The sequence below is a fragment of the Eulemur rufifrons genome, chromosome 6 (assembly GCF_041146395.1).
Source record: "Eulemur rufifrons isolate Redbay chromosome 6, OSU_ERuf_1, whole genome shotgun sequence".
Classification (NCBI taxonomy): Eukaryota; Metazoa; Chordata; class Mammalia; order Primates; family Lemuridae; genus Eulemur; species Eulemur rufifrons.
Genome location: NC_090988.1, coordinates 90549814 through 90575716, shown reverse-complemented (window position 1 = coordinate 90575716; position 25903 = coordinate 90549814). Strand labels below are relative to the sequence as shown.

Here is a 25903-nt window from a genome sequence, read left to right as displayed (position 1 = left end):
ACCTACCCCAGCTCCTTATGCAAAAGGGAAGGCCAAGTCTAGAGGCTGAGTCATGCAACACCCCCTTCTAAATGAATAACTGTCAATAACATTATGCAGCAGTAGAACCCCAGGGGAAAGTCAAAGGCCTCATGCATCTAAGGACTGCCTCCAAGACCATTCATAAGGAAATTCCTTGCTGGCCTCCCATAACAAGGATGTGCAAATTGTAACTTTGGGTCTGCAGGCTAAGTCTAGCTCCTAAAACTAGTCTGTTGGATTTCACGCTAATAATGGTGATTACAATTTCATCTTCCCAGGTGCAGAACAGAGGCAAGACAAGATCAATCATTCCTCCACCTACCCAGGGATATCTACATAATTGATTCTTCCTTCACCCACTTTTTATAATATCTTCAAACATTCACCTTATCTTATGTAAAATGTGGATTTCCTGGACCTCACAAGAATGTAACCATTTAGCCTCACTGTCCACCCCCTCCTCCTTTTTATTCCTGTATGCCTCCTCCCTTTTAAATACTAACATTCCCAAATCCCCCTTCAGTAAAATAGTGACAGATGCATCTATGGTTTTTGTTTTTCCCAGGTGTGTCCTCAAACTTTGGCTTAATAAACCTTCATGGGTTGAGATCTTTCCCTCAGTTGCTTATTTACAGTTGTCAAAAGCAAATAAGTACCTTTACATCTTTATTAATTCCCTTCACTACTTTGCCTGGAAACTGGTGGGAAATGCAGGTTCATATTACAGTGAATTTGATCTCTCACCGCTTTTCAGATACATTCTCTGTCTTGAAGAAGAAAGAACATTTGTCATGCAATTTAGAAATATTTCTGCCTTAAAATAATAAGATGTATAAAGTCTTCTAAGGTCTTTTAAGCTTCAGGTATTCAAAAGATTCATTTACATGAAAGAGCACTTTGCCAGGCGGGTAAGAATTTGGTGGAAAGTGTTCCAACACTATACTTCAGTGACAATACACTCAGGATTGCTCTAATTTCCAAAAGGTTAATGTGGCTTCAGGGATCACATGCCAGGGAAGCCCATTCCCTGGTCAGTAAACTCTGACGTCTCCACTCTAAGCACACATCCTTCCCCACTGGCAGCTCCCAGCCATGGTCCAGACATTCATCTAATAAGCCTCTAAATAACAAATCACATACAAAAGTACTCTCTGAGCTTTAACTCTTCCACAAGTAGAGGGAACAGTAACCATAGCAGTATGCCATTTGCTTGCACTTATTGAGCACTTGCTGCATGCCAAGCCTTGTGCAAAACACTTTAAATGCCTCATTTCACTCGATACACTTAATACTACTTTGAGGAAGCCACTGTGATTGTCCCTATTTTTCAGGTGAGGAAAGTGAGGATTAGAGTCAATGGGTGACTGGGCCAAGTTCACACACCAAGTGAGGGTTAGAGCTGAAAATGCAACCCAGCATATAGAGATTTAGAGGGTAAACTAAAAATAAAATGCTAAGCCCCCCCTGCCAACTGAATGGACCCCCTCTTGGCTCAGGGGACCCCCAGAAAAACCTTAAAACTGAGTTCCTGGCCATGAAGGGGATGGAGGTTGGACATGCTTTGATTATACCCCTTATCTTTTGGAGTTTAGATACAATTGACCAGAATTAATATTAAAACAGAGATCATAAGACTGACAGAACAGAATCTTTGTGACAATAAGATACTAAAATATTAACAGGAACTAAGGCCACGCAAGATGAAGGTTAAATCACACCTGCAGGCCATCAATTTGCTGAACAGATCACTTGAGTCAGTGTATTGGGTCAGTGTATCGTACTGTCTCTGACTAACAGACTTCCTTATCTTAACTTAAAACATTCCAAGCCTTTAGACAAAGCTTTATTTCTTTAACCAATTACAAACCAACAAATTATTGAACCCACTTATAACTCCCCCCCTTTAAGACATCCTGCCTTTTCAGGACAAATCAATGTATACCTTCCATATATTGATTTATGATTTTACCTGTAATTCCTATCTCGATGAATGTGTAAAACCAAATTGTAACTGGCTGCCTCGGGTGCATTTTCTGAGGACCACTTGAGACTGTGCTCCTTGGACCATGGTCACACATATTCAGCTCAGAATAAATCTCTTTAAATTATTTTACAGAGCTTGGATTTTTTTCATTAACAAAAGCCATCCTTTAGTCACTACACAACACTCCTGACCAGAGATCACCCAAAGAGACCATGTCTTTGGCAGCTAAAGAGTGGGAAAGAAAATGATTAAGAAGAATTTTAGTGATGTCATGGGAATCTGAAAAAAAAAAATCAGACGTAAAACTTCCATTTGAGGCATTTGAAGGCAGGAGGCTGAGAAACAGTGTGATATTCTGGTAGGATTTCCATCTTGGTTTGGGAACAGGACAGAGAGAGAGCAAAGCAGATGAAAACATCTGTTTTCTATAAGGGTCCTTGGTTGGTCAGGTTTATTTTAGACAGAGAGTCCCCGAAAGATGAAGCCTACAGGAGAACTGACCTCAGTGAGCTCCACCCTCCTCAGGTGAGCAGCCAGAATGAAGGAGTCTGGCCGGAGACCTGGAGGGTTGCTGTGAACTTTTAAGCACAGTGGACTGGGGGGAGCTTGTGTAGTAGGTATCACCCCAGCCAAAACCATCACCAGACTTGAGCGCCTCTGCTTTGGAAGTCATAGCACATTCATTTTTTAGCAAAATCACCTTGAGGCTTGCTAATGAGACCCCAGGAGCATTGTAACCCAATTAGAGGAGTGGGCCATGGAGACAGCTTACCCCCTTGTCACATAAACTTTGTGGTTCAGATTAACTTTAGAGGCTAAGAAAGCCACTTTTTTATCCCTGTTTTAGGCTCCTGTACTGAGTCATCCCAAACTCTTTCATTCAGTATGCAGTTATTAAGCAGCTACTATATACAGGGTATGATTTCGTGCCATCTATTTGGGGAAATAAGCTGGTATTAAACATGAAGTGATCTAGTTTTTGTTGTTATTGTTGTTGTATTCTAAAAAGCAGGGACAAATTTGAACTAAACCAGCCCACTGACTATCCACTTTATGTTAACACAGCACTCTGGAAAATGTTTTTACCCTGTGAGTTAGGAAAGACAGACAAGGAGTGGTATATGACATGGTGCTTAAAAGCATAGATGAAGGAGTCAAGCTGCCTTGTTTAAAGGCTGACTCTCCCATTACTAGGTACATAATTATACCCCCAACAAGTGGCTTAATTTCTTAATGAAGGATGCCATTTCCTCATCTACAACTTTTTCTTAGATTTAAAGAAATCAATAAACAAGTCCACAATAATAATTGGAGAAATTAACTCCACTGCCCCAGAAAGCAGTAGCATGATTAGATCAAACTATAGAAACAGAAGATCAGAACAACATATGAACCACTTTAACCTGATTGATATTTACAAAACCGATACATTGAAGAATACACATTCTTTTCAAGTACACATTGTGCATGCACCAGGATAGACCTTATGTTGGGCTATCAAACAAGTTTCAATAAATGTAAAAGGAATGACATTATTCAGTGTGTTCTCTGACCACAATGGAATTAAATTAGAAATCAGTAACAAGAAATCAAGCAAAAAAAAAAAAAAAAAAAACCCTTTATTTGGAACAACACAGTTCTAAATAATTCACTGGTCAAAGAAGAAATCATTTAAAATTAGAATATAGTTTAAACTGAATGATAATGAAAATAAACGTGAAATCTTGCAGAATGCAGCTAAAGCACTGCTTAAAGGAAGTTTACAGGTTTAAACTTACATTAGAAAGGAAGTAAAGTGTAAAATCAATGAGCTATTTTTACCTTAGGAGATTTAAAAACAAAAAGAAAGAACAAATTTAAACACAATCTAAAAGGAAGAAAATAAGATAGAAATTTATCACATAGAAAACAAAAACAGACAAAAAATTTTAGACAAAAGCTAAAAAATGGTTCTTTGAAAACAACAACACTAATGAATCCCTAAATAGACTGCTCAAGAAAAAAAGATAGAAAGCACAAATTTTAATATTGGAAAGGGAAAAGGATATTACTACAATCAGATGGAAAATAAAGGATGATGAGAGATTATTATGAGCAACTTGAAGTTTCAGTATCAATGTCACTTGATGACCTGAAGTCCATCAAATTCATATCTTAAAAAGGATTTTTTTAGGTTTTACATTGAATAAAAAATTAAAAATCCAAGTGACTTTCAGGTGCACTAAGGATTTTAAAAGAGTTTCCTACTGTATCCATGTATAATAAAAAAAAAAATTGTACTCCCTTAATATTTTGAAAATATTGCCTGCTACGAGTGAGTGGCAGGGCTAGGGTTGAGGTTTGGGGTACATTCTTATGGTCTAGTGGCTGCTGGAAATAAGACTCCAAAAAGGATGGCTAAAATATTGCAGGACAGCAGTGAGGACCCAGCGGCAGTTAAACCCATACCTTAATCAACAGGTACCAACTGATCAAAGACTAGGAAGGACTGGAGTACTCGTGGATGGTGAGCAACGAGAAACTAATGGGCCAAACAGCTGGAGGCAGAAGGAGGTAGAGGGCACCAGTGTGAACAGAAGAGAACTTTAAAGATGGGAATGTTGATGATACAGGGAAATAAAACTTGTGCCTACAAAGTAGATATCATGGTCGAGAGCTTTCCAATCACTTAAAATCTCCTTGTGGTTCCATTTGATAGTTTAGAAACCTGAGCCTAACGCTAGCATGAGCTCGGGTGAACCTCTCCACAAGAGTCAACGCTTTCTATTCTGACGACTAAAAACCCTTCTAAGTCAGCTTGGCCCGCCCAGAACCCTCTTGGCAAATCCTCACTAGGGCAGGTCGAGAGAATTTCTACCCATGTGAGTGTTCAAACCTAAAGATACACATGACCACTGCTCCCTGAGACAGCTCTTCTCCCGCCTGCCCCTTCACGACTCCCAGACTGACCTGGCTTTCTGGAAGATTCATTCTCTCCAGACCAGCCAGCCTACCTCGAGGCCGCTGTCAGATGTGGAACTGGCCCCTCTTACCGTTTCAATCTTGTCCAATGCCCTAAAACTGAGGAAACTGAAACTTCAAGAAAGAAGGTGACTGGCCCAAGACCTCCCCATGAGGTAAGGGAGAGCCAGAGTGAGACCTTAGGTGTCCCGATGTCCCACCCCATAAGCCCCCTATCTTCCCTAAATCAATCATCTATTTCTCTTCCCAAGTCACTCTCCTTCCCACGAGTCTCCTCATGGCATTTTTCACTTCCGCATTCCTGAAGGAGTAAATGACAGGGTTTAAGAGAGGTGTGACGACGGTGTAAAACACGGCGACCATCTTGTCCGCGGGGAGGGTGACACAGGGCCTCACGTAGACAAAGGAGCAGGGTATGAAGAACAGGCCCACCACGGCCACGTGGGAGGCACAGGTGGCGAGGGCCTTGCGCCGCCCCTCTGCGGGGCGGCTCCTCAGGGAGCGCAGGATGACGAGGTAGGAAGCGAGCAGCACCGAGAAGCTGATCGCCGAGATGGAGCCGCCATTGGCGATGATGAGCAGCCCGGTGAGGAGAGTGTCCGCACAGGCCAGCTTCAGCACGGGGTGGACGTCACAGAAGTAGTGGTCGATGACGTGAGGGCCACAGAAGGACAGCTGGAGAACGAGGACGGTTTGCCCGACGGAATGCAGCAGGCCCCCGCCCCATGCCGCCCCCACCAGGCGGCCCTGCGCTCGTTGGTTCATGACGGTCGTGTAGTGCAAGGGCTTGCAGATGGCCACGTAGCGGTCGTAGGCCATCACTGTCAGGAGAAAGATCTCGGTGCCACCAAAGAAATGGAGGAAAAATATCTGTGTGATGCAGCCCTTGAGGGAAATGACTTTCCTCTCGGTGAAAGAGGCAAAGATGAGCCTGGGGGCCGTGACAGAACAGTAACAGATCTCCACAAAGGACAAGTAGCCGAGGAAGAAATACATGGGGGAGGTGAGCCCTTTGCTGGCCATGATGGTCACCACGATGAGGCCATTGCCCACCACGACGGCTGTGTACATGAGGAGGAATATCACAGAAATAACCTTCTGCTCATCCTGCTTCTGGGAAAATCCCAAAAAAATGATGTCAGTCACATTGCTTGTAGCAGCCATGCTTTAAAGCATGGGATGACAGCCCGGAATCACAAAAATCAAAGAACTCTCCTCAATTAGAAGCATCCTTCTCAAGCCATGAGGACTATTGTCATTCTGCTCCCTCTTGAGTTCTCTCTCTGACTTGGATTTCCCCAAAACACGTTCCCTATGAGCAAACAAAACGGCAATCACCAGCTATTTGATAGTGTTCCCAAAATATGGCTTGACTGTGTGGTGTTGCTGCTTCGAAGCGCTTTCTCTGACCCAGGCACGTGCATTAGCTGATTTAATCCTCACAACAAAAATGAGAGAACATTTTATAGATAAGAAAACTGAGACTCAGAGAGGGTTAGTCACTTGCCCAAGGCCATACAGCTCATATTTGAACCTAGGCCTGTATTTTTCAAAATGCAGATGCTTCCACTACATCTCCTAGTCCTGAAGAGTGCCTTATATTGGTGGCATAATAGTGGTTTCAGGTCAATTTGCCTTGCACGGTAATGTGGAACCCATATTTTATAGCGAGTGCTAGAGTTTCTCAACCCCAATTATTCTGCAACCTGGAAACTAACCAGGCTCCCTAACAGTCATAAGAAAGAAACTGAAGAACAGATTCACCACGATTTAACCACTGTCCTTGGAGGTGGATATGGAGAGGGGGAAATGTAAGTTAATAACAGGTTTCCTTAATGGTCCATGGACCAATAGCTAAGAAACAATTCAAAAGACATTTTTTATGGTTAAATTAATGTTGATTTATTTTAAGTCCCATTTTATTACACCCTATTGTTCCACAAGGTTGTCAAAACATGCTTAGGTCACAGCCTCAAAGCACAGTAAGTCTGCACAAAGAAAGCCTCTAAGCTGGGTATCAAGACTGCCTCCTGAAGCAACAGCATGTTAGGAGACCCCAACACACACTACAGAGGGCCCTGAGACTGACGAAGAATGATCAGACACAGAAAATCACAATCACAGCCTTTGACGTGGTCACTCCTTTGGGGTGAAACAAGCCCTGCCAGCAAACTGAAGGTACCCTGAATCGCACACTTCAACCGGGAGCTTGCAGTCCAAGCCAGCCCTCCACATGTGGGAGAGCAGCTGTGGCACTGTGGTCTGGTGACAGGAACACAGGGTTTGAGATCAGGAGTCCTGAGTTCAAATCCTAGCACTGATGCTTAGGAGCTTTGTGGCATTTAAAAAGCACAGAAATGCTTCCAAGCATATAATTTTCATCTAAAAAATGAAAATAAAAATACCTTCTGCATAGTGCTCTTTTGAGAATTAAATGAGCTCACAAATATTAAAAGCGAATTATAACTATAGATTATAATCGATTATGCTTTTATTCAGTTTCATCACCCTGTTAGTGCGTGTGTCATGGAGATTCATTAAGTTGCTCTTGCTGCAGGTGGCAGGCCTGACACTCACCTTTGCTTTGCAACTCGCAGTGTCCCAGTGTTCTGATTTAACCATCTTATACAAGCCCTTAGAACAGTCGGCTGTTATAAATTGCAACCGAACATGCTAAGTGACCTGCTAAACCAGTTACGGAGAAAAATATATTCTATGAGTCTACTTATATGAGATACCTAGAATTCAGGACAACAGAAAGTAGAATGGTGGTTTCCAGGGAATGGGGGAGGGCAGAATGTGGAGCTAGTATCTAAGGGAAGGGTTTCAGTTTTGGACAATGAATAGTGTTCTGGAGATGAAGGGTGGTGATAGTTGTACAACTATGTGAATGTACTTTTATGCCACTGAACTGTACACTTAAAAATGGTTAAAATGGTAAATGTTGTTTTGCATCTTTTATCACACAATTTAATTAATTAATAATAAATAAATAAATGAAATGCCTTCTGACTTTTTACCTCCTCACACATTTCCCCTTCTCCATACCTTCTTCCAAGGACAGTGGTTGATGCTTGGTGGCTTCGTCTTTTTCCTTTTGCAGCTTCTTTCTTATGCCTGTTAGGAAGCCTGGTTAGTTTCACAGGTTGCAGAACAATTTGGATTGAGAAACAAAGTCTAAAGACAAAGAGATCAAAGAAATATACATACTGTGTTAGTGCTCACCTTTCTAAAACTTGGAAATCTTGGCTTAAGATTGCTTCTCAGCAAAATGTAGGTTTCTGCGTAGACTGATCTCCATCCAGGGTCAGATGAGCTAATACTTTTATTTCCCCCAGAGAAGGCCAGATATGAGAATGTCTTAGGCCCCTTGAACTCTTCAAAAGAATATTCCTAAATAATACATAACTCAGCAGTTGATTCAGAAAGCTAGTTTTGCAAACTATTCCACACTGGCCAGGTTACCTGTGGCTCTGGTGAGAATGACTGTAACATCTGCTCTAAGCCAAGATGTAAAGTGAATTTCTCACCCTGTTCTTTAACTAGGTAGGTAAGGCTTTAACAGGATGATGTCTAAGATCTGCCCCACCAGCTGGAACAGTGAGCAAATACAAAAGCTCCCCATGTGTGGAAGCATGAGTAATGCCAACGTGTGTGAAAGACCCCGCCTCAGGGTCTGCTCACCTATGGTGAGGGCTCAGTGAATATAACTGATTCGGAATCTTTCCACCCCTAAAAGGCACTGCTAAATGCTAACCTTCCTCTACGGACTCACCAGGTGCTATGAATGCCTCACCTCCGTGTGCCAACTCCAACACTAATTACTTTCTTGCTAAGCAAGTCACCAGGAAAATAGAACAGGGTCAGTCTACACTAAAACCCACTAAAACGAGAACTGAGAAGCCTGAAGCATTTAAGGTATATGAAATGGAAAATTAAAGTTAGAGAATTAAATTCCCTAAACTTTTCTTGCATCCTCTGTCTGGGGAATTTCTGAGAAGAGCAAAAGTCAATTTCCCAATTGCTTCATTGAGAGGTTAAGGAACCTACCTGTAATTAACCCAATTATAAAGCCAGGCCTCTTACTTGCCCCCTTGAGATTAGCCCAGGCTCCCCACTCTGGCCCCCATGGGTTTCCGCCTCCATTCTCAAGTAAGCGATACAGGAGAATCCAACATCACATCACCCCTCTGTCCCCACCACAGACATCTCAGGGGGCTCTTGGTGACCTCTTCTGCCCTCACACCTCATTAAACCAATAATGGGAGTTCCAGGAAGACTTCAACCCAGTGGACCTGGACCACTTCACATACATACTTCATACATGTCACCTGAATCAGAGAATGCTACACATGGGATGGCCTTCGAGTTCATCTTGTCCAACTCACTCACTTTAAAGATAGGAAAACTTCCAAAGTAGAAAGATTACTTGTCCGTTGGTAGCTTAGCTAAACCGGCCCTCTCCCAACCCCTAATATAAGCATCTTCCAACTGCTCATTCTTAAAGTTCTAGGCATTTTATCACAAATTTGAAGCACATGGTTTTTACATGCAGGGGCTTTAGAATGACTCAAGTTCCCTAACTTCTAGACATAGTTTCCTAAACAACACATTGCCTTACATTTGTGTTGGACATTATTATCTTTCAACTTTTCTAATATCTCAAGTGTAGTCAAAGTAACACCCTACTGGAGTAACTAGTATTCCCATTTGACAGATTAGGTACCTAGGGCCCAGAAAGGTTAAGAAAATGGTTCAAACCTATAACACTAATAAATTGCCCAACTGGATCAAATGACAAGGTATTCCAGTCCCTGCCCACTCAGAATATGTGACCAGCAGCTGATGTCCCTTTAGGAAGCAAAGAAGCCAGTCGAAAACTGAACTATGATGTGCCCCCCATCTGCTTCTACTCTGTCCAGCCATTCTGCTTCCTCAAAGTTCTGTATCCTTGGCTAAATAAATCATGAAACAAGGGTATAAGTGTGGCCTCTTCCTTCTATCCATATCCCTCCTGAAACACTGCAAGTACTCAAACTCTATTTTTAAAGCCCGGGACATTCTCACTATTCAAAGAAATCTATGTTAAATCCTTATGTATATAACATTAATAACTTCCCAATTTATCGGTTGCAAACTGAATAGCACAAGCTGCAGTCACAGGCACAGCCTTTCTCAACTTCCCCTTAAATATCTCTGGAGGAGCAAAAAAGATTGAAGGCTCACAATATCAAAAAACAACTGGCTTACAGCCATAACCTGGGAAGGGCTTTTAGGAGGATCAAAGGCTAATGGAAAAGAATGAAGAAGCACAACCGATGGCCCAGACATGCATTTCTGCTGGCCGAAGGAACGGAGGAAAAGAGCTAGTCTAATTAGCACTAGACTTTCATAAGTTAAGGATGCATTCTGTAATCTCTATAATAACTTCTAAAGTAAAACTAAGATAATGAGTAACTTCCAAACTAAGAAAAGCAGAAAAAGAAAACAACAATTTTTAAAATAAAATCAAAGGAAAGGTAAGAACAGGTGAAACAAATGGAATGTGTCTGGTAAGATAGTAGGTTTAGATGTAAATATATCTCTTATTACATTCAATGCAAATGGAATATGTAGTCCAATTAATAAACCAAAATGGATATACTAGATTAAAAGAAATCCAAACATATACTGTTAATAAGAAACACACCTAAAGCATAAGGATACAGAAAAGTTGAAGATTAAAGGATGGAAAAAGGAATACCACCCAAATGCAAAGACATCTGATGAAGCTATAGTATCATATAAAATATATGTAAAGCAAAAAATTACTCTAAGTGATACATTTATTATTAATATGATATAGTTTCAATACGCCATTAGATGTTATAAATTCTAAAAGAGCCATTATCTTTTAGAGATATATTCTGAAACATTCACAAAAGAAATTACATAGTGTCTGAGATTTTTTTTCAAAATGTTAAGGGGTGAAGCAGGGAGTAGATGTGGTATAAAGGAAACAAGCTTAACTGTTGAAGCTGGGTTATGGGTAAAAGAGATTCTTCATACTCTACTGTCTATTTTGGCATATGTTGAAATTTCCCAAAATAAAATGATTACAAAATAATCCCGCCAGCATCCAGCCTGATTCCTTTCATATAAAGGTCCATTTGGTCCTCGGAGCGCAACTGGTGATTCTGTTCCCTGATCCAACTGGACAGGTGGCTGATCCTGCAGACTGGTCTGCAATGACTCTTTTATGCAAGGTGTTCGTCATCATGCCAAAGCACAAAGTGGAGACTTAACTGAGTTTGCTATGTGACAGTTGAGTGCCTGTTTGTATTGACATATACTTGTATACAGCAAAAAGATAATATGCAGAACTGGTGGCTTTTATACCTACATCAGTTAGTTCCCTATGATAGACAGATAACACAGCATGAATTGTGCACAACCTATGTAAAAAAAAAAAAAAACTTTAAAATTCTGCTGAAGAACACAAAAGAAGATGTGAACAAATGGTAAGACATACCATGGTTTTGAATGGGATGTCTGACAGCATTACAGTGTCAGTTAAAATACATTTATAAGTATACATGTAAAATATAAATTTGACTAATAAAAAATAATAACAAGTTATTTTTAGGAGATTGGGGAGCAGGAAGAAAAGCTAAATTAAATTTAAAGTTCATATAAATATCAATAGCCAGGAATATTTTGAAAAAGAAGAGAAACAAAAAGGGACTAGCCCACTAGATATTAAAAGATTCCATAAAACTTCCAGAATCAAAAACAATGTTTCTCTGGATATTCCAGAGCCATAAAGGAAAATAATAGCTTACACTTAAAAAAGACTTCTGTATATCAAAAAAAAAAAAGCCATAAACAAAGTCAAAAGATCAATGACAAACTGGGGTAAAAATCTACAATTCGTGTTGGAAAGAACTAATTTTTATATATAAATAGTTCTTAGATTATAATAGAAAGGATCACAACCTAAATATGCATAGATGACAGGAACAGTTTACAAAAAAGACAAATGGCTGCAAAATATATGAAAAGATGTTCAGCATTGTTAAAAATAAGAGATATGTAAATTAAAACTATATTGAGCTCCATTTTTCATCTATCAGATTAGCAAAATCCCAAAATTTAACAATACATTTTGCAGGAAAGACAAAATTACTGGTAAGAGGGTAAATTGGTACAACCAAGAGCAATTTGGCCTTGTATATCAAATTACAAAAAAATACACACTTCCCTGATGATTAGTGACATTGAGTACTTTTTCATATAACAGTTGGCCATTTGTACGTCTTCTCTGGAGAAATGTCTGTTTAAATTCTTAGCCCATTTTTAAATCAGGCTATTAGTTGTTTTGCTATTGAGTTTTATGAGTTCCTTACATATTTTAGAGATTAGCCCTTTGACAGATGCATGGTTTGCAAATATTTTCTCCCATTCCTTAAGTTGTCTTTTCACTCCGTTGATTGTCACCTTTGCTGTCACCTTTGCTCACCTCCTGCTGTGCAGGAACCTTTTAGCTTGATGCAGTCTCGCTTGTTTATTTTTGCTTTTGTTACCTGTGCTTTTGGTGTCAAATTCATGAAATCATTCCCAAGCCCAATGTCATAAAGTCTTTCCCCTACATTTCCTATGTTTTCTTTTAGGAGTTTTATAGTTTCAGGTTTTACATTTAAGTCTTTAAACTATTTTGAATTGATTTTTGTATAGAGGATGAAATAAGGAACCCAATTTCATTCTTTCACACGTAAACATCCAGTTTTCCTAACACCATATATTGAAGAGATTAACCTTTCCTCATTTTATATTCTTGGCATCTGTGTCAAAAATAAGTTAATCATACATGCATGGATTTGTTTCTGGGCTCTCTGTGCTGTTCCATTGGTGTATGTCTGTCTTTGTGCCAGTACCTTAGTGTTTTAATTACCGCAGCTTTGTTATATGTTGTTTTTTTTTGTTTGTTTGTTTGTTTGTTTGTTTGTTTTTGAGACAGAGTCTCACTCTCTTGCCTGGGCTAGAGTGCCGTGGTGTCAGCCTAGCTCATAGCAACCTCAAACTCCTGGGCTCAAGCGATCCTCCTGCCTCAGCCTCCCAGGTAGCTGGGACTAAAGGCACGCACCACCGTACCTGGCTTATTTTTTCTATTTTTAGTTGTTTGGCTAATTTCTTTCTATTTTTAGTAGAGACAGGGTCTCACTCTTGCTCAGGCTGGTCTCGAACTCCTGACCTCAAGCAATCCTCCCGCCTCTGCCTCCGAGAGTGCTAGGATTACAGGCATGAGACACCACGCCAGGCCTGTAATATGTTTTGAAATCGGGACATGTGACATTTCCAGCTTTGAAATATGAACATTTGAACAGGCAGTTGTATTTCTGGAACTATATCCTACAGATTAGTTGTACATATTTAAATTAAGGTTATTCACTACAACACTATTTGAAAAGAATCCAGATATCCATCAGAAGACTACTTAAGGTAAATGATGGTATGGTCATTCTATAAATACCACAAAACTGTAAGAAAAGAATTAGGACAATTTATAATTGCAAAGATGTGGAAACAAGGCAAGTGCCCATCAATATGTGAGTGGATTAATAAAATGTGATATATAGATATCATGGAGTTCTACTTGGCCATAAAAAATGGTGACCTAACACCTTTTGTATTAACCTAGAAGGAACTGGAGACCATTCTTCTAAGTGAAGTATCACACGAATGGAAAAACAAATCACCATTAAATTGGAACTAATCGATGTGCACATATGAAAGTAAAACTCATTGGAAATCAAGCAGGTGGGAGGGAGGAGGAGGGGATGGATAAATTCACACCTAATGGGTACAATGCACACTATCTGGTGATAGGCACACTTATAACTTTGGTTTGGTACAATAACAAAAAAAGGGCACAAAAGCAACTTATGTAATCAAAATGTTTGTACCCCTGTAATATTCTGTTATATTGTCTTTTTTTATTTATTTATTTTTTATTCTTATTTCAGCATATTGTGGGGGTACAGAAGTTTAGGCTACATATATTGCCGTTGCCCCCCCAGCCCCCCGAGTCAGAGCTTCAAAAGTGACCATTCCCTAGAGAGTGCGCATCGCACTCATTATGTATGTATACACCCATCCCCTCCCCCACCCACATCTGCCCGACACCCAATCAATGTTATTCCTAAATGTGCTTTTAGGTGATGATCAGTGAAACCAATTTGATGGTGAGTACATGTGGTGCTTAGAAAATATGTATTTAATGGTGTAGGATAATCTAAACACAAAAACAATGGAATAAATCAATAGAAAAAAAAATTACCCTGATTGGATCATTACACATTATATACGCGTGTCAAAATATCACTCAGTATTCCACAAATATGTACAATTATTATGTGTCAACTAAAAAGGAAAAAAAGATTAAATTTTTAAAACTGATAGATTTTACTATATACAAATGTAAAGAAAGCTTTGAAACATTGAAAACTTTGTAAATAAGACTCAAAGCCAATTAAACATGAAAACACCCATCCTCACAAAGAATCAAGAAGATGTGAACTAAAAAATAAGAAGTCTATCTAATGTGAAGAACATTTTTAACTTTTTATTGTAAAATAATTTGACTTACAAAAAAGTTGCAATAATAGTACAAAGAATTTCTGTTTTCACTTAATCCAGATTCCCCAAATATTAGTATGTTTCCACATTTTCCTTATCCTCCATTTTCTCAATAAATAGATACAAAGACAAACAGATGGATAGAATTTTTTCTGATATAATGGAAATGTGGAGAAGTAGGTCAAAGGATACAAACTTGCAGGTGTGTAGGATGAATAAGTCGAGAGATCTAACGTACACCATGAGTACTACAGTTAATAATATTATATCATATACTGGAAACTGGCTAAGAGAGTAGATTTTAGGTACTCTAACCACAAAAAAATAGAGCTAACATTGGAAGGTATGTTAATTTGCCTGACTATACTAGTCATTTCACTGTGTTCTATATATACATACAAAACAGCATATTGTTCACCTTAAATATATACAATAAAAATAATAATTTTTTCTAAAATATTTGAAAGCTAACAATATGATGGCCCTTTATCTCTAGATATGACAATGAGTAATTCCTAAATCCAAGGACATAATCTAAAATAGACACAATTATCAAAATCAGGAAAATAATGTCAACATAATTTGATTATCTCATCTCTAGAGTTTTGCCCCACTAATGTCCTTTATCTAATACAGGATCCAATCCTGGATCACATGTGGCCTTGTCATGTCTCTTTAATCTAGAACAATTCTTCAATCTTTCTTTGCCTTCACTCTTTTGAAGGATTTTGCTGAATGTTCTTCAATTTGGGTTTCCCTTATGTTTTTTCATGATTAGACTCAGGTTGTACATTTTGGTACCACAGTAAAGATATTGTGTGCCTCTCCAGTGCACCACAGGAGGCACCTGGCATCAATTTGTCTAACTCCTGGTGATGTTAACTTTCGGCAATTGCTTAAAGAGGGGCTGTGAAGTTATATTTTTTCCCTTTGTAATTAATAAGTATCTTGTGGGGAGATACTTTGAGACAATATAACATCCAATTTCAGATGAAAAAAGTGTTCAATGACAGTGTCTGATTCTGCCAAGAACAATTTTACAATGTAGGTGATTCCATTTGACCCTGTGCATTAAAGGCCTTTATACTCTAACACAGCATATTCACAATAGGAAGTAAGTTGAAAAGAAAATCGGAAGTATAATGAAAGATTTCTATTCAAGAATATTAACCACAGTATTATTTATGGTGTTAAAAAAAATTAGTAAATCCATAACAAAAAATACTTCACAAGTGATTAAACTGAAGTGTCTGCAGATGCACACCAGGTAGAATAACACTAGTACTAACAAGTCCTATGAACTTCCCTTCAACCCCAACTACTCCTTCAGTTTGGACTCAGCATCACCCCAAACCGAACCATCAAATCCAAGACTCGAACTCTATTTCTCATCCACTTTCATTGTCCTGATCCACAGCCTCTTCATGGCCTTCTTCACTTCAGCATTTCTCAGGGAATAGATGATAGGGTTGAGGAGTGGCGTTACCACTGTGTAGAACACGGCCACCATCTTGTCCACAGACAGAGTGGCAGAAGGCCTCAGGTATATGAAGACACAGGGTGCAAAGAATAAGATAACCACAGTGACATGGGACCCACAGGTGGAGAGGGCTTTGCGCCGCCCCTCCGAGCTCCGGATCCTCAGATGGAGCAAGATGACCCCATAGGATGCTAAGAGGACCACAAAGCTTATGACAGACAGGGTCCCCCCATTGGCAACAATCAGCAGACCAATGCGGAAGGTGTCAGAGCAAGCAAGTTTGAGAAGGGGAAGCACGTCACAGAAATAGTGGTCGATCACGTTGGGGCCACAGAAGGGCAAGTGGAAAATGAGAAGGACTTGGGAAATGGAATGCATGAAGCCTCCCACCCATGCTGTTCCCACCAGGACAGCACACACCTGCTGGTTCATGATGGTGGTGTAGTTGAGGGGTTTGCAGATGGCCACGTAGCGGTCATAGGCCATCATGGTAAGCAGGAACATCTCAACACCACCAAAGAAGTGGATGAAGAAAAGCTGTGCCATGCAGCCCCACACAGATATGGCTTTCCTTTCAGCCAGCAGATCTGAGATGAGTTTGGGGACTGTAGTGGAGGAGTAGCAGATTTCCACGAAGGACAGGTAGCTGAGGAAGAAGTACATGGGGGAACCAAGACTCCTGCTGCTCATGACAGTGAGCACAATGAGAAAGTTCCCCAGCACAACTGCTGTGTACAGGAGCAGAAATACCACAAAGCAAACTCTCTGCACCCCCTGGTTGGGAGAAAGTCCCAGAAAAATGAATTCACTCACATTGTGTGTGTTAGCCATGAGGTTGCCACCAAGAGGCTGCAGTTGGGTGATGTGATCTGAAATGATACAAAAAAAGACTTCTTTTCTAAGTAGGTAATTTACATAAAAGCCCTTGCATGTCTGAGAAGCTTGTGAGCAGGACATTAAAAGATGGGTAGGAGTTAGTTATACATAAGAGGAGGGAACAGCATTCTAAGGCAGAGAGCAAGTCCAAACACATCATGAGTGGCTGGAATAAAGGGGAGAATAGCAAAACATAAAGTCATAAGTGCAGATTAGCAGCAATCTGTGAAGCACCATTAGGGACTTTGGGGTTGATCCTGCAGACAATGGGCAATCATCAGGAATGTTCATCAACTGGAGAGTAGACTCACTTTGTATGTAGAAGGTGGACTAGTGGGAACAGGCCAGAGCAGGGGACCTATTAGGAAGTTAGTAAGTCACCTCTGGATGATGTTAGATGTCTTTCTATTGCCTTTAAATGTTTTTAATAATCTTTTACCTGCAGCTCTCCTTCATCCCACTTCTCCCTGATCCTTTTCTATCCTTGGTTTGCAGAACAGTGTCCTCAACCTCTCCACACACTCTTTATAGTCTTCACAAGAGATGTCCCTGGAGCACATCCCTAGATCTCTTATTTCTGCTTCTCCTCCTAATTCTGTCTCTCCACTCTAGGTCACTTGGCGACCTTGTTCCATTCCAAGGATACTGCTCAATCCATGCAAAATTCTCCCCTTTACTGGTACTTTCATTTCCTACAATCCTCTGTCCCCATGACAACAAAGTTCCAAACGACCCAGTACCCCTTGCTCAGGGGTTGGTGATGCCCTGACACATCCTTCTGACAGCTCAGGCTCCCAGCACCTCAGGGCATCACCAAGACCGCTCGCTGACTGCTTTGCCGCCTGCCCTAGTCCATGCTGGACTTTGTATCAACAAGGTGACTGAGGTCCATGTATCAGCACAGCCCCTGGTACAGTGAGGCTACAGGGCACCTGAGCCAGAAGCCAGAAGACTTCCAGTCACACCACAGAGCTTCCTTCCTTCAGTGATTGGGACAGGCTCACGGGATTAGACCAACATGAGCCAGAAGGAAACCACTGCTAGAACTTAACAGTGACAGAAACAAAGAAAGGGCAGAGACCAGCCCTAAACTATCAGATCAGCTGGGGAATTCTACCAAGAAGCTGTTCACAGACGAAAGCACTGCTAGCAGTCTTCACTCCTGGGCGCACAGTCAAGTTCTTTCAGGCAGTACCTATGTAATATGTAGAAAGTTCCTTAACCCCTCAGAGACTCAAAGTCTATGTAACTGCAACATGCAGATAATACCTGCCTCACAGGCAGAAGCCACAAATCCACTCCCAGCCCCATCCCAGGATAAGTTAAATTCCAGTCCGCTGTGCTGCCTTGGATTCCTCTGAGAGACTGGAAATTCATCTCCCCCATCTGCAGCCCCTCACCGCCAGTGACGCCTCTTATCTCAGAACATTTTGGAATAATGGCACTAACCACACTGATTTCTAATTGTTTTACATGGCTGTCTGCCCCACTGGGGTGTGAGCTTCCTGAGGGCAGAGGTTAGAGCTCGCTCACCACTCCATCTCCAGTGCTTATGGAAGCGCCTGCCATGAAACAGCATTCGGTGAATGCAGACAGAACGAACGAGCAGGGGATACATATCTTCCCTACGCTTCTTACCACAGTATTCAGTTACTCCAGGTGTTCAGTAAATACCGAAAGAACAAAGGTCCCCAGGACAGAGACCGCGCCTTCTCCATCCCTGACTCCCAGGGCCCAGCACTTGCACTTGCACTTGCCTCAAAGATGGACCCACTCAGGAGCACTTTGCAAAATGTCATGTGCACCTGGCACCATTCCCTTTTCTTTCAAAGTAGAATCGATCAGCACATGCAAAAGAAGCCCATGGTCACAAAACAAAATTCACCCCAGTGTCTCTGTGTGTGGCTCTGCTGTTCGCAACAGCGTTATCTTTTGTGTTCTGACCACAGAGATGCAAATAACGCCCTGAGAGCAGCCCTGGCTCAGGCAGCTTTCCCAGTTAACCAGTCGAGAAGCCTTACATTGGCCAGGCTACCAAACGGAGCGCCTGCCCTGCTGGAGGCCCCAGATGGAGAATCTGCTCCCTGTAGCCTCAGGCTTGGGAATGCTGAGACTAAGCCGCTGTCGTCTCGGTTCCACTGCATTTAAAACAAGAGCAAGGCAGACTTGCCTCCCAGGTGTTCCACAGAGAACCAAGGACTCTGGCAGCTCAACCCTGAGTTCACACTACTTAAGGGACACCAGGGAGAAGATGTGATCAGGTGAGAGAGGCTTGGTCCCCAGAAGGCCATACCCCTTCTGTTCCTAATCAGGCAGACTACCTCCTGGGAAGCAGGACCTCAAACTCCTTGTAGGAAACAACTTCTGGGAAACAACTCAAACCTGTAGGAAAAGCTCAGACTTCCTTGTAGGAAACAACTTCAGAAATCAGCAGGAAATGCGAATAAATTAAATCCACCCAAAGTTCACAGAGCACTTGCTCTGCCTGGGCTGCTCAGAGGCAGTGAGCTATAGCTATATCTATAGGAGGGCATCCAAATGGGGGCAGAAGAGCTCCAATTATCTCTCTTTGCTGACGATATTATCTTATACCTAGAAACCCCAAAGATGCTGCCATGAGACTACTGAAATTGATAAACAAATTCAGCAAAGACTCAGGTTACAAAATCAATGTACAGAAATCAATTGCATTCCTATACACCAACAACAGTCAAACTAAAAACCAAATATAAGGGCCGGGCGCGGTGGCTCATGCCTGTAATCCTAGCACTCTGGGAGGCCGAGGTGGGCGGATCGTTTGAGCTCAGGAGTTCGAGACCAGCCTGAGCAAGAGCGAGACCCCACCTCTACTAAAAATAGAAAGAAATAATATGGACAGCTAAAAATATATATAGAAAAAATTAGCCGGGCATGGTGGCGCATGCCTGTAGTCCCAGCTACTCGGGAGGCTGAGACAGGAGGATCGCTTGAGCTCAGGAGTTTGAGGTTGCTGTGAGCTAGGCTGACGCCACGGCACTCAGTCTAGCCTGGGCAACAGAGTGAGACTCTGTCTCAAAAAAAAAAAAAAAAAAAAAAAAAAAAACCAAATATAAGACTCAATACCCTTCACAATAGCAACAACAAAAAAAAAGTACCTAGGAATATATTTAACTAAGCAGGTAAAAGTCCTCTACAGGGAGAACTATGAAACACTGAGGAAGGAAATAGCAGAGGACATAAACAAGTGGAAAACTATACCATGATCACGAGTCAGCAGAATCAACATTGTTAAAATGTCTATACTACCCAAAGTGATCTACAGATTCAATGCAATCCCTGTTAAAATACCAACATCATTTTTCACAGATATAGAAAAAATAATTTTAGGCTTTGTATGGAACCAGAGAAGACTCCGTTTAGCAAAAGCAATTTTAAGCAATAAAAACAAAATGGGAGGTATTAATTTGCCAGACTTCAAACTATACTACAAGGCTGTGGTTATTAAAACCGCTTGGTATTGGCACAAGTGCAGGGACACAGACCAGTGGAACAGAACAGAAAATCCAAATATAAAACCATCCTCATATAGCCATCTCATCTTTGACAAAGCAGACAAAAGCATACTCTGGGGAAAAGAATCCTTATTCAATAAATGGTGCTGGGTAAACTGGATGGCCACATGTAGGAGACTGAAACAGGACACACAGCTTTCACTTCTCATAAAAATCAAATCACGGTGGATAACAGACTTAAACCTTAGGTGCAAAACTATTAGAATTCTAGAAGAAAATGTAGGAAAGTCTCTTACAGACATTGACCTAGGCAAAGAATTTATGAAGAAGACCCCTAAGGCAATCACAGCAACAACAAAAATAAATTAATGGGACCTGATTAAATTAAAAAGCTTCTGCACAGCCAAAGAAACAGTCACAAGAGTAAACACACAACCTACAGAATGGGAAAAAAATTTCACATACTGCACATCAGATAAAGGACTGATAACAAGAATCTATTTAGAACTCAGGAAAATCAGTAAGAAAAGATCAAACAACCCTATCAAAGAGTGGGCAAAGGACATGAATAGAAATTTTTCAAAAGAAGATATAAGAATGGCTAACAAACATATGAAAAAATGCTCAACATCTCTAATCATCAGGGAAATGCAAATCAAAACCACAATGAGATATCATTTAACTCCAGTGAGAATGGCCTTTACCAAAAAGTCCCATAATAATAAATGTTGTCGTGGATGGGGAGAGATAGGAACACTCATACACTGCAAACTAGTGCAACCCCTGTGGAAAGCAATATGAAGATATCTTAAACAGATTCAAGTAGACCTACCATTCAATCCAGCAATCCCATTATTGGGCATCTACCCAGAAGAACAAAAGTCATTCTATAAAAAAGACACCTGCACCAGAATGTTTATAGCAGCACAATTCACAATCGCAAAGATGTGGAAACAACCCAAATGCCCATCAATTCATGAATGGATTAGCAAAATGTGGTATATGTATACCATGGAGTATTACTCAGCTATTAGAAATAACAGTGATATAGAATCTCTTTTGTTCTCCTGGAGAGAGTTGGAACCCATTCTATTAAGTGAAGTATCCCAAGAATGGAAAAATAAGCACCACATGTACTCACCAGCAAATTGGTTTCCCTGATCATCACCTAAGTGCACATTTGGGAATAACACCAATTGGGTATCAGACAGAGGTGGGAGGTGGGGGGAGGGGATGGGTGTATACCTACATGATGAGTGCAATGCGCACTGTCTGGGGAATGGTCACGCTTGAAGCTCTGACTTGGGGGAATGGCAGGGGCATGGGCAATATATATAACCTGAACTTTTGTACCTCTAAAATAAGCTGAAATAAAAAAAAAATTAGTAAGGCAAGGATTGTGTGTGGGCCTGCAGGGTTGTTTATTCAACAAGCACTTATGAAGCATCAGTTATGGGCACGATATTTAGCACTGAAAAGAAGCGTCAGTGGATAGTCCTGACCTTGAAAGCGTACAGTTGAATGAGAGAGAAAACCACATAAAATAATAACAAATCAATGGGGCAATAATGAGAGCATGTAAAAATGACCCTGGAAAGGAGACATGAAATCAACCCAAGCTGCAGGGAAATCAGAGAAGGCCTTACAAGGGAGGTGACTTGAAACTGGGTCTTATAGGATGTATGGGATTTTGCCATATGGAAAAGGGATGTAAAGTCATTCCAAGCAGAAGCAGCAGCACGTTCTCAGGCATTAATGATGGCCATCCATGAACATGATTAATGGGAACACCAAGGGAAATGAGTAAAGTTTCTTGGTACCTTTAAAACGATTATTCACCTACATGTTCAGCCAGCACCTACAGGAGAAAGGAAAAAGACCCTAGACCAATAGCACAGCCCTGATGCTCCTTCCCTCCTCTAGAGAAGTTGCCTACATTACTTCACCTGGTCCTCAAGGAAAGATGAAGGGATACAGTGCAAATTCCATGGCAGCCTGTGTAATTCCTAAGCCAACAAGGACCAATTTTATCATCTTCTCTAAATAGTCCACAATGACATGTTACAATGGGGTGAGGGGGAAATTCTGAGAGATGAAACAATAATATAGACACATCTCCCTTCACCAAGGAATACTAACAGACATTAAAAGAATGGACTTGGCATAGTCACTTAGAATAAGGGGCAGAGGTCTGGAGTATTATAGAAACATGCTTGGACAGTATCACCCTCCCCTTCATTCTTAACTCAGGGCTAATAAACATTCTGTGTTAGTCACATCTTGATAAAACTATCGATGATCTCCATGATGGGAAAACATTTCATTTGATCTTTCTGGACTGCTAAGTAGAATCTACACCATTTGGATATTATTTTGTTTATGGATGTCGGAAACCATGAAAGGACCAAAGAGATTTAAGGACCATATTTTATCAACTGTCACAAGAATTAAAATTGCTCCAGGGACATTTCTGGTTCTCATGATCAGATAGTCTATGGTACAAGATGCCAAGAGCCAACCAGAAAACAGAAAAGTCCCTGGATGTAATTTTCAAAACACACTTGTCCACACTGGAAGAAGAGATCAGATTCGTAACCTCCTCCCCAAATATTGCCTGAATATTCCTCTAGTTCGTTTCCTTTTTTAAGGAAATATAATCCGTTATCACGAGGGAGGTTGAACAAAGAAGGAACAAAGAATGAAGGAGGAAAAGGAAGGAAGGGAGGAAGGAAGGGAAAGAGGGAAGAATAAAGTAAGGGAAACAAGGGAGAAGGGAAGAAGGGAGGGGTTAACAGGAAAAAGTGATCTTAATCTACAAACATTTCTCAGAATATTCTCCTTTGCATCTGCACTTGGTTCTAGGTTTAACATTCCCCAACCCCGTGATATTCTTGGATATCACGGAGCCAGTCAAGTTATGTAAGATTCAACAAGACTATCCGATACTGTCCTTGGAACATTACACCATGATGCCAGGGACTCTGGTTACCAAGGAAAATCACAGCAGCAGTAACATTAAGTCCATACATTTGTTTCTGGAATTCTTGAATGTTCCATGAAAACCAAAATCCATTTCAAGACCAGAGAATATTCAGACATACATCTAGTATCACTTTTCCATCCCTGAGCTCTCCTTTCACACCATCACTGAATGCTGCTTTTTGCTCCACAATCTTCTCATGGCGATTTTCACCTCTGCATTCCTGAGCGTGTAGATCATGGGGTTCAGCATGGGGGTGATGACTGTGTAGAACACAGCCATGAGTTTGTCTTCTGTGAAGGTAGAGGAGGGTCGCATGTAGAGGAAGATGGCAGGTCCAAAAAACAAGGTGACCACCGTGATGTGAGAGGCACAGGTAGAGAGGGCTTTGCGCCTCCCCTCTGCAGAATGTTTCCTCAAGTTCACCAGAATAATGATATAGGAGGACACCAGGATAAAGAGGGAGCACACGGGAATTAAGCCACTGTTGGCCAACACAGTCAGCCCCTCCACAAATGTGTCGGTGCAGGCAAGCTTGAATAATGGCAGGAGGTCACAGAAGTAGTGGTCAATCACGTTTGGACCACAAAAGGGCAATTGGATGGTGACGAGAATCTGAATAATAGAGTGAAAAAAGCCTCCCAGCCAGGAACCAGCCACCAGAAGGTGACACAGTTGACGACTCATAATATTCATGTAATGAAGAGGCTTGCAGATTGCCACGTAGCGGTCATAGGCCATCACCACAAACAAAAAGATTTCAGTAACCCCTAAGAAGTGGAAGAAGAATATTTGAGCCAGGCAGCCCTCCAAGGAGATGGTTTTAATCTCAGCAAGTAAGTCTGCGATGAATTTAGGGACAACAGTGGAGGAGTAACTGATCTCCACCAGGGACAGGTAGCTAAGGAAGAAGTACATGGGGGACTGCAGACTTTTACTAACGCTGACCGTCAAAACGATGAGGCCATTGCCCAACACCGTGGCCAGATACACAGGAAGAAACACCACAAAGCACACTCTCTGCACCTCCGGATCCTGGAAAAGGCCAGTGAAAATTAATTCGGTCACGTTATTTGTCCTGGCCATGGATAGCATTTGGAGAAGGTAGATCTTGGAGAAGAGCCCTGTGACAAAGCAAACACGATCATAACTCTAACCCTTCATGTTTATTTAGCACTTGCCTATTAATAAAACCCTTTCACACATATTATCTAGATGGAAATAAGACTCTCCAAGAACAGGAACTTGTCCATCTTTCTACCTGCACTTGTCATCAGTCCCAACTGGAGTCCATACTCCAGGCATTCTGAGTTATATATCATTATCCCAAATTTGCTCTTTGTATACGGTCTTCCTTCTGCCTGGCTGGTGTGCACACTGTGACTTTCTAATTAACTTTTATGCTTGTTCTAATGTCAGGTCAAACATCACTCATTGCTCCACTCCCAGACAACACTTTTCCATGTATTTTATATATTTCTACTGAAGTACTTAGGATATTTTATTATAGTTACTGTTTCTGTATCTTTCTCCTTGCTGATCTTATTCATTTCTGAATCCTCTGAATAACTTCTCAGCTAATGTTCACTGAATTGAAAAATGAATAAATGAAGTTCTTCTACCACCTACAATTGAAAGGACACAATGCACTACACTTTATCGTCATGCAGACTCTATTGCTCACTGTGGTTTTATGGGCATCTGTTTGTCTTCAGGAACAGTCTAAGGTTGCTATTCCTTGAACCCACACAGCATCTAAGTGTCAACCTCACAGATAGTGTTCAATGTATATTAAGACTCTCAATTGATGATAAAATGATTAACTAGTAGATTGATAAGTACCACATTCTTCAATGTTATCTCTCTACCTTTTCCTTTCAGCCTGTGCTAACCTCATATAACCTAGGTCAGACTCCTTCTCACCAAATATGTAAAGTTGTGAACAATGTAGATCATTTTTATTTCAGAAATGGACATTTTACTGCACTGGATCAAAGCCACACATGACGCAACTTTGCAATTGAGACACTTTGTCTACTTCTAGATAATCTTCCATGAGCTGGTTGTGGAGGACCCTAAAATCATTCTGTTTTTTCCAGTGTTACTTGGACATAAATTATCTGATTTTCACTTAAAATGCCAGATCTCTTACACACACACACATCTGAGTTCTTATGCCGGGAATGTTGCCATAATGGACCACATGATGTATATTTTAAAAAGAAAAAAAATCCATTAGCAGAATTTAAGGCAATTATATCCGATGACTTCATGGGATCATTGTGAGAGGACACACCTGAAGGATTCCAGAAGGGAAAGCAACCTGCCTTTTGGTGGAGGGCACAGTTCTAGGTCCACGGGCCCCTAAAGCACTAAGGAAAACAAAGCAAGGACACCTGGCTGAGCTGCCCTTCACTCTCCTCAGGAATTGGGCTAAAGTAGTGGCTAAGGGAGTGAATGTTGCAGTTGGCAGCCAACTCTTAGCTCTACCACCC

At 41.0% G+C, this 25903-nt stretch overlaps 3 protein-coding genes across 3 annotated transcripts; all 3 read right to left on the bottom strand.

Moving 5' to 3' along the window:
- Positions 1-5200: 5200 nt before the first annotated feature.
- Positions 5201-6130, bottom strand: OR4X1 (olfactory receptor family 4 subfamily X member 1). Its single transcript, XM_069469896.1, has one exon. It carries the CDS (start codon positions 6128-6130, stop codon positions 5201-5203), a length of 930 nt encoding a protein of 309 aa, XP_069325997.1.
- A 9832-nt stretch (positions 6131-15962) lies between these two features.
- LOC138384389 (olfactory receptor 4X2-like) lies at positions 15963-16892 on the bottom strand. The gene has a single exon (XM_069469895.1). It carries the CDS (start codon positions 16890-16892, stop codon positions 15963-15965), a length of 930 nt encoding a protein of 309 aa, XP_069325996.1.
- A 6672-nt stretch (positions 16893-23564) lies between these two features.
- On the bottom strand, positions 23565-24494 carry OR4B1 (olfactory receptor family 4 subfamily B member 1). Its single transcript, XM_069469894.1, has one exon. The coding sequence runs from the start codon at positions 24492-24494 to the stop codon at positions 23565-23567; it is 930 nt and encodes a 309-aa protein (XP_069325995.1).
- Between the last annotated feature and the right edge of the window lie 1409 nt (positions 24495-25903).

Excerpts from the sequence above, each read along its gene's own strand:
- OR4X1 (XM_069469896.1), bottom strand. The coding sequence starts at position 6,130 with ATGGCTGCTACAAGCAATGTGACTGACATCATTTTTTTGGGATTTTCC.
- LOC138384389 (XM_069469895.1), bottom strand. The coding sequence starts at position 16,892 with ATGGCTAACACACACAATGTGAGTGAATTCATTTTTCTGGGACTTTCT.
- OR4B1 (XM_069469894.1), bottom strand. The coding sequence starts at position 24,494 with ATGGCCAGGACAAATAACGTGACCGAATTAATTTTCACTGGCCTTTTC.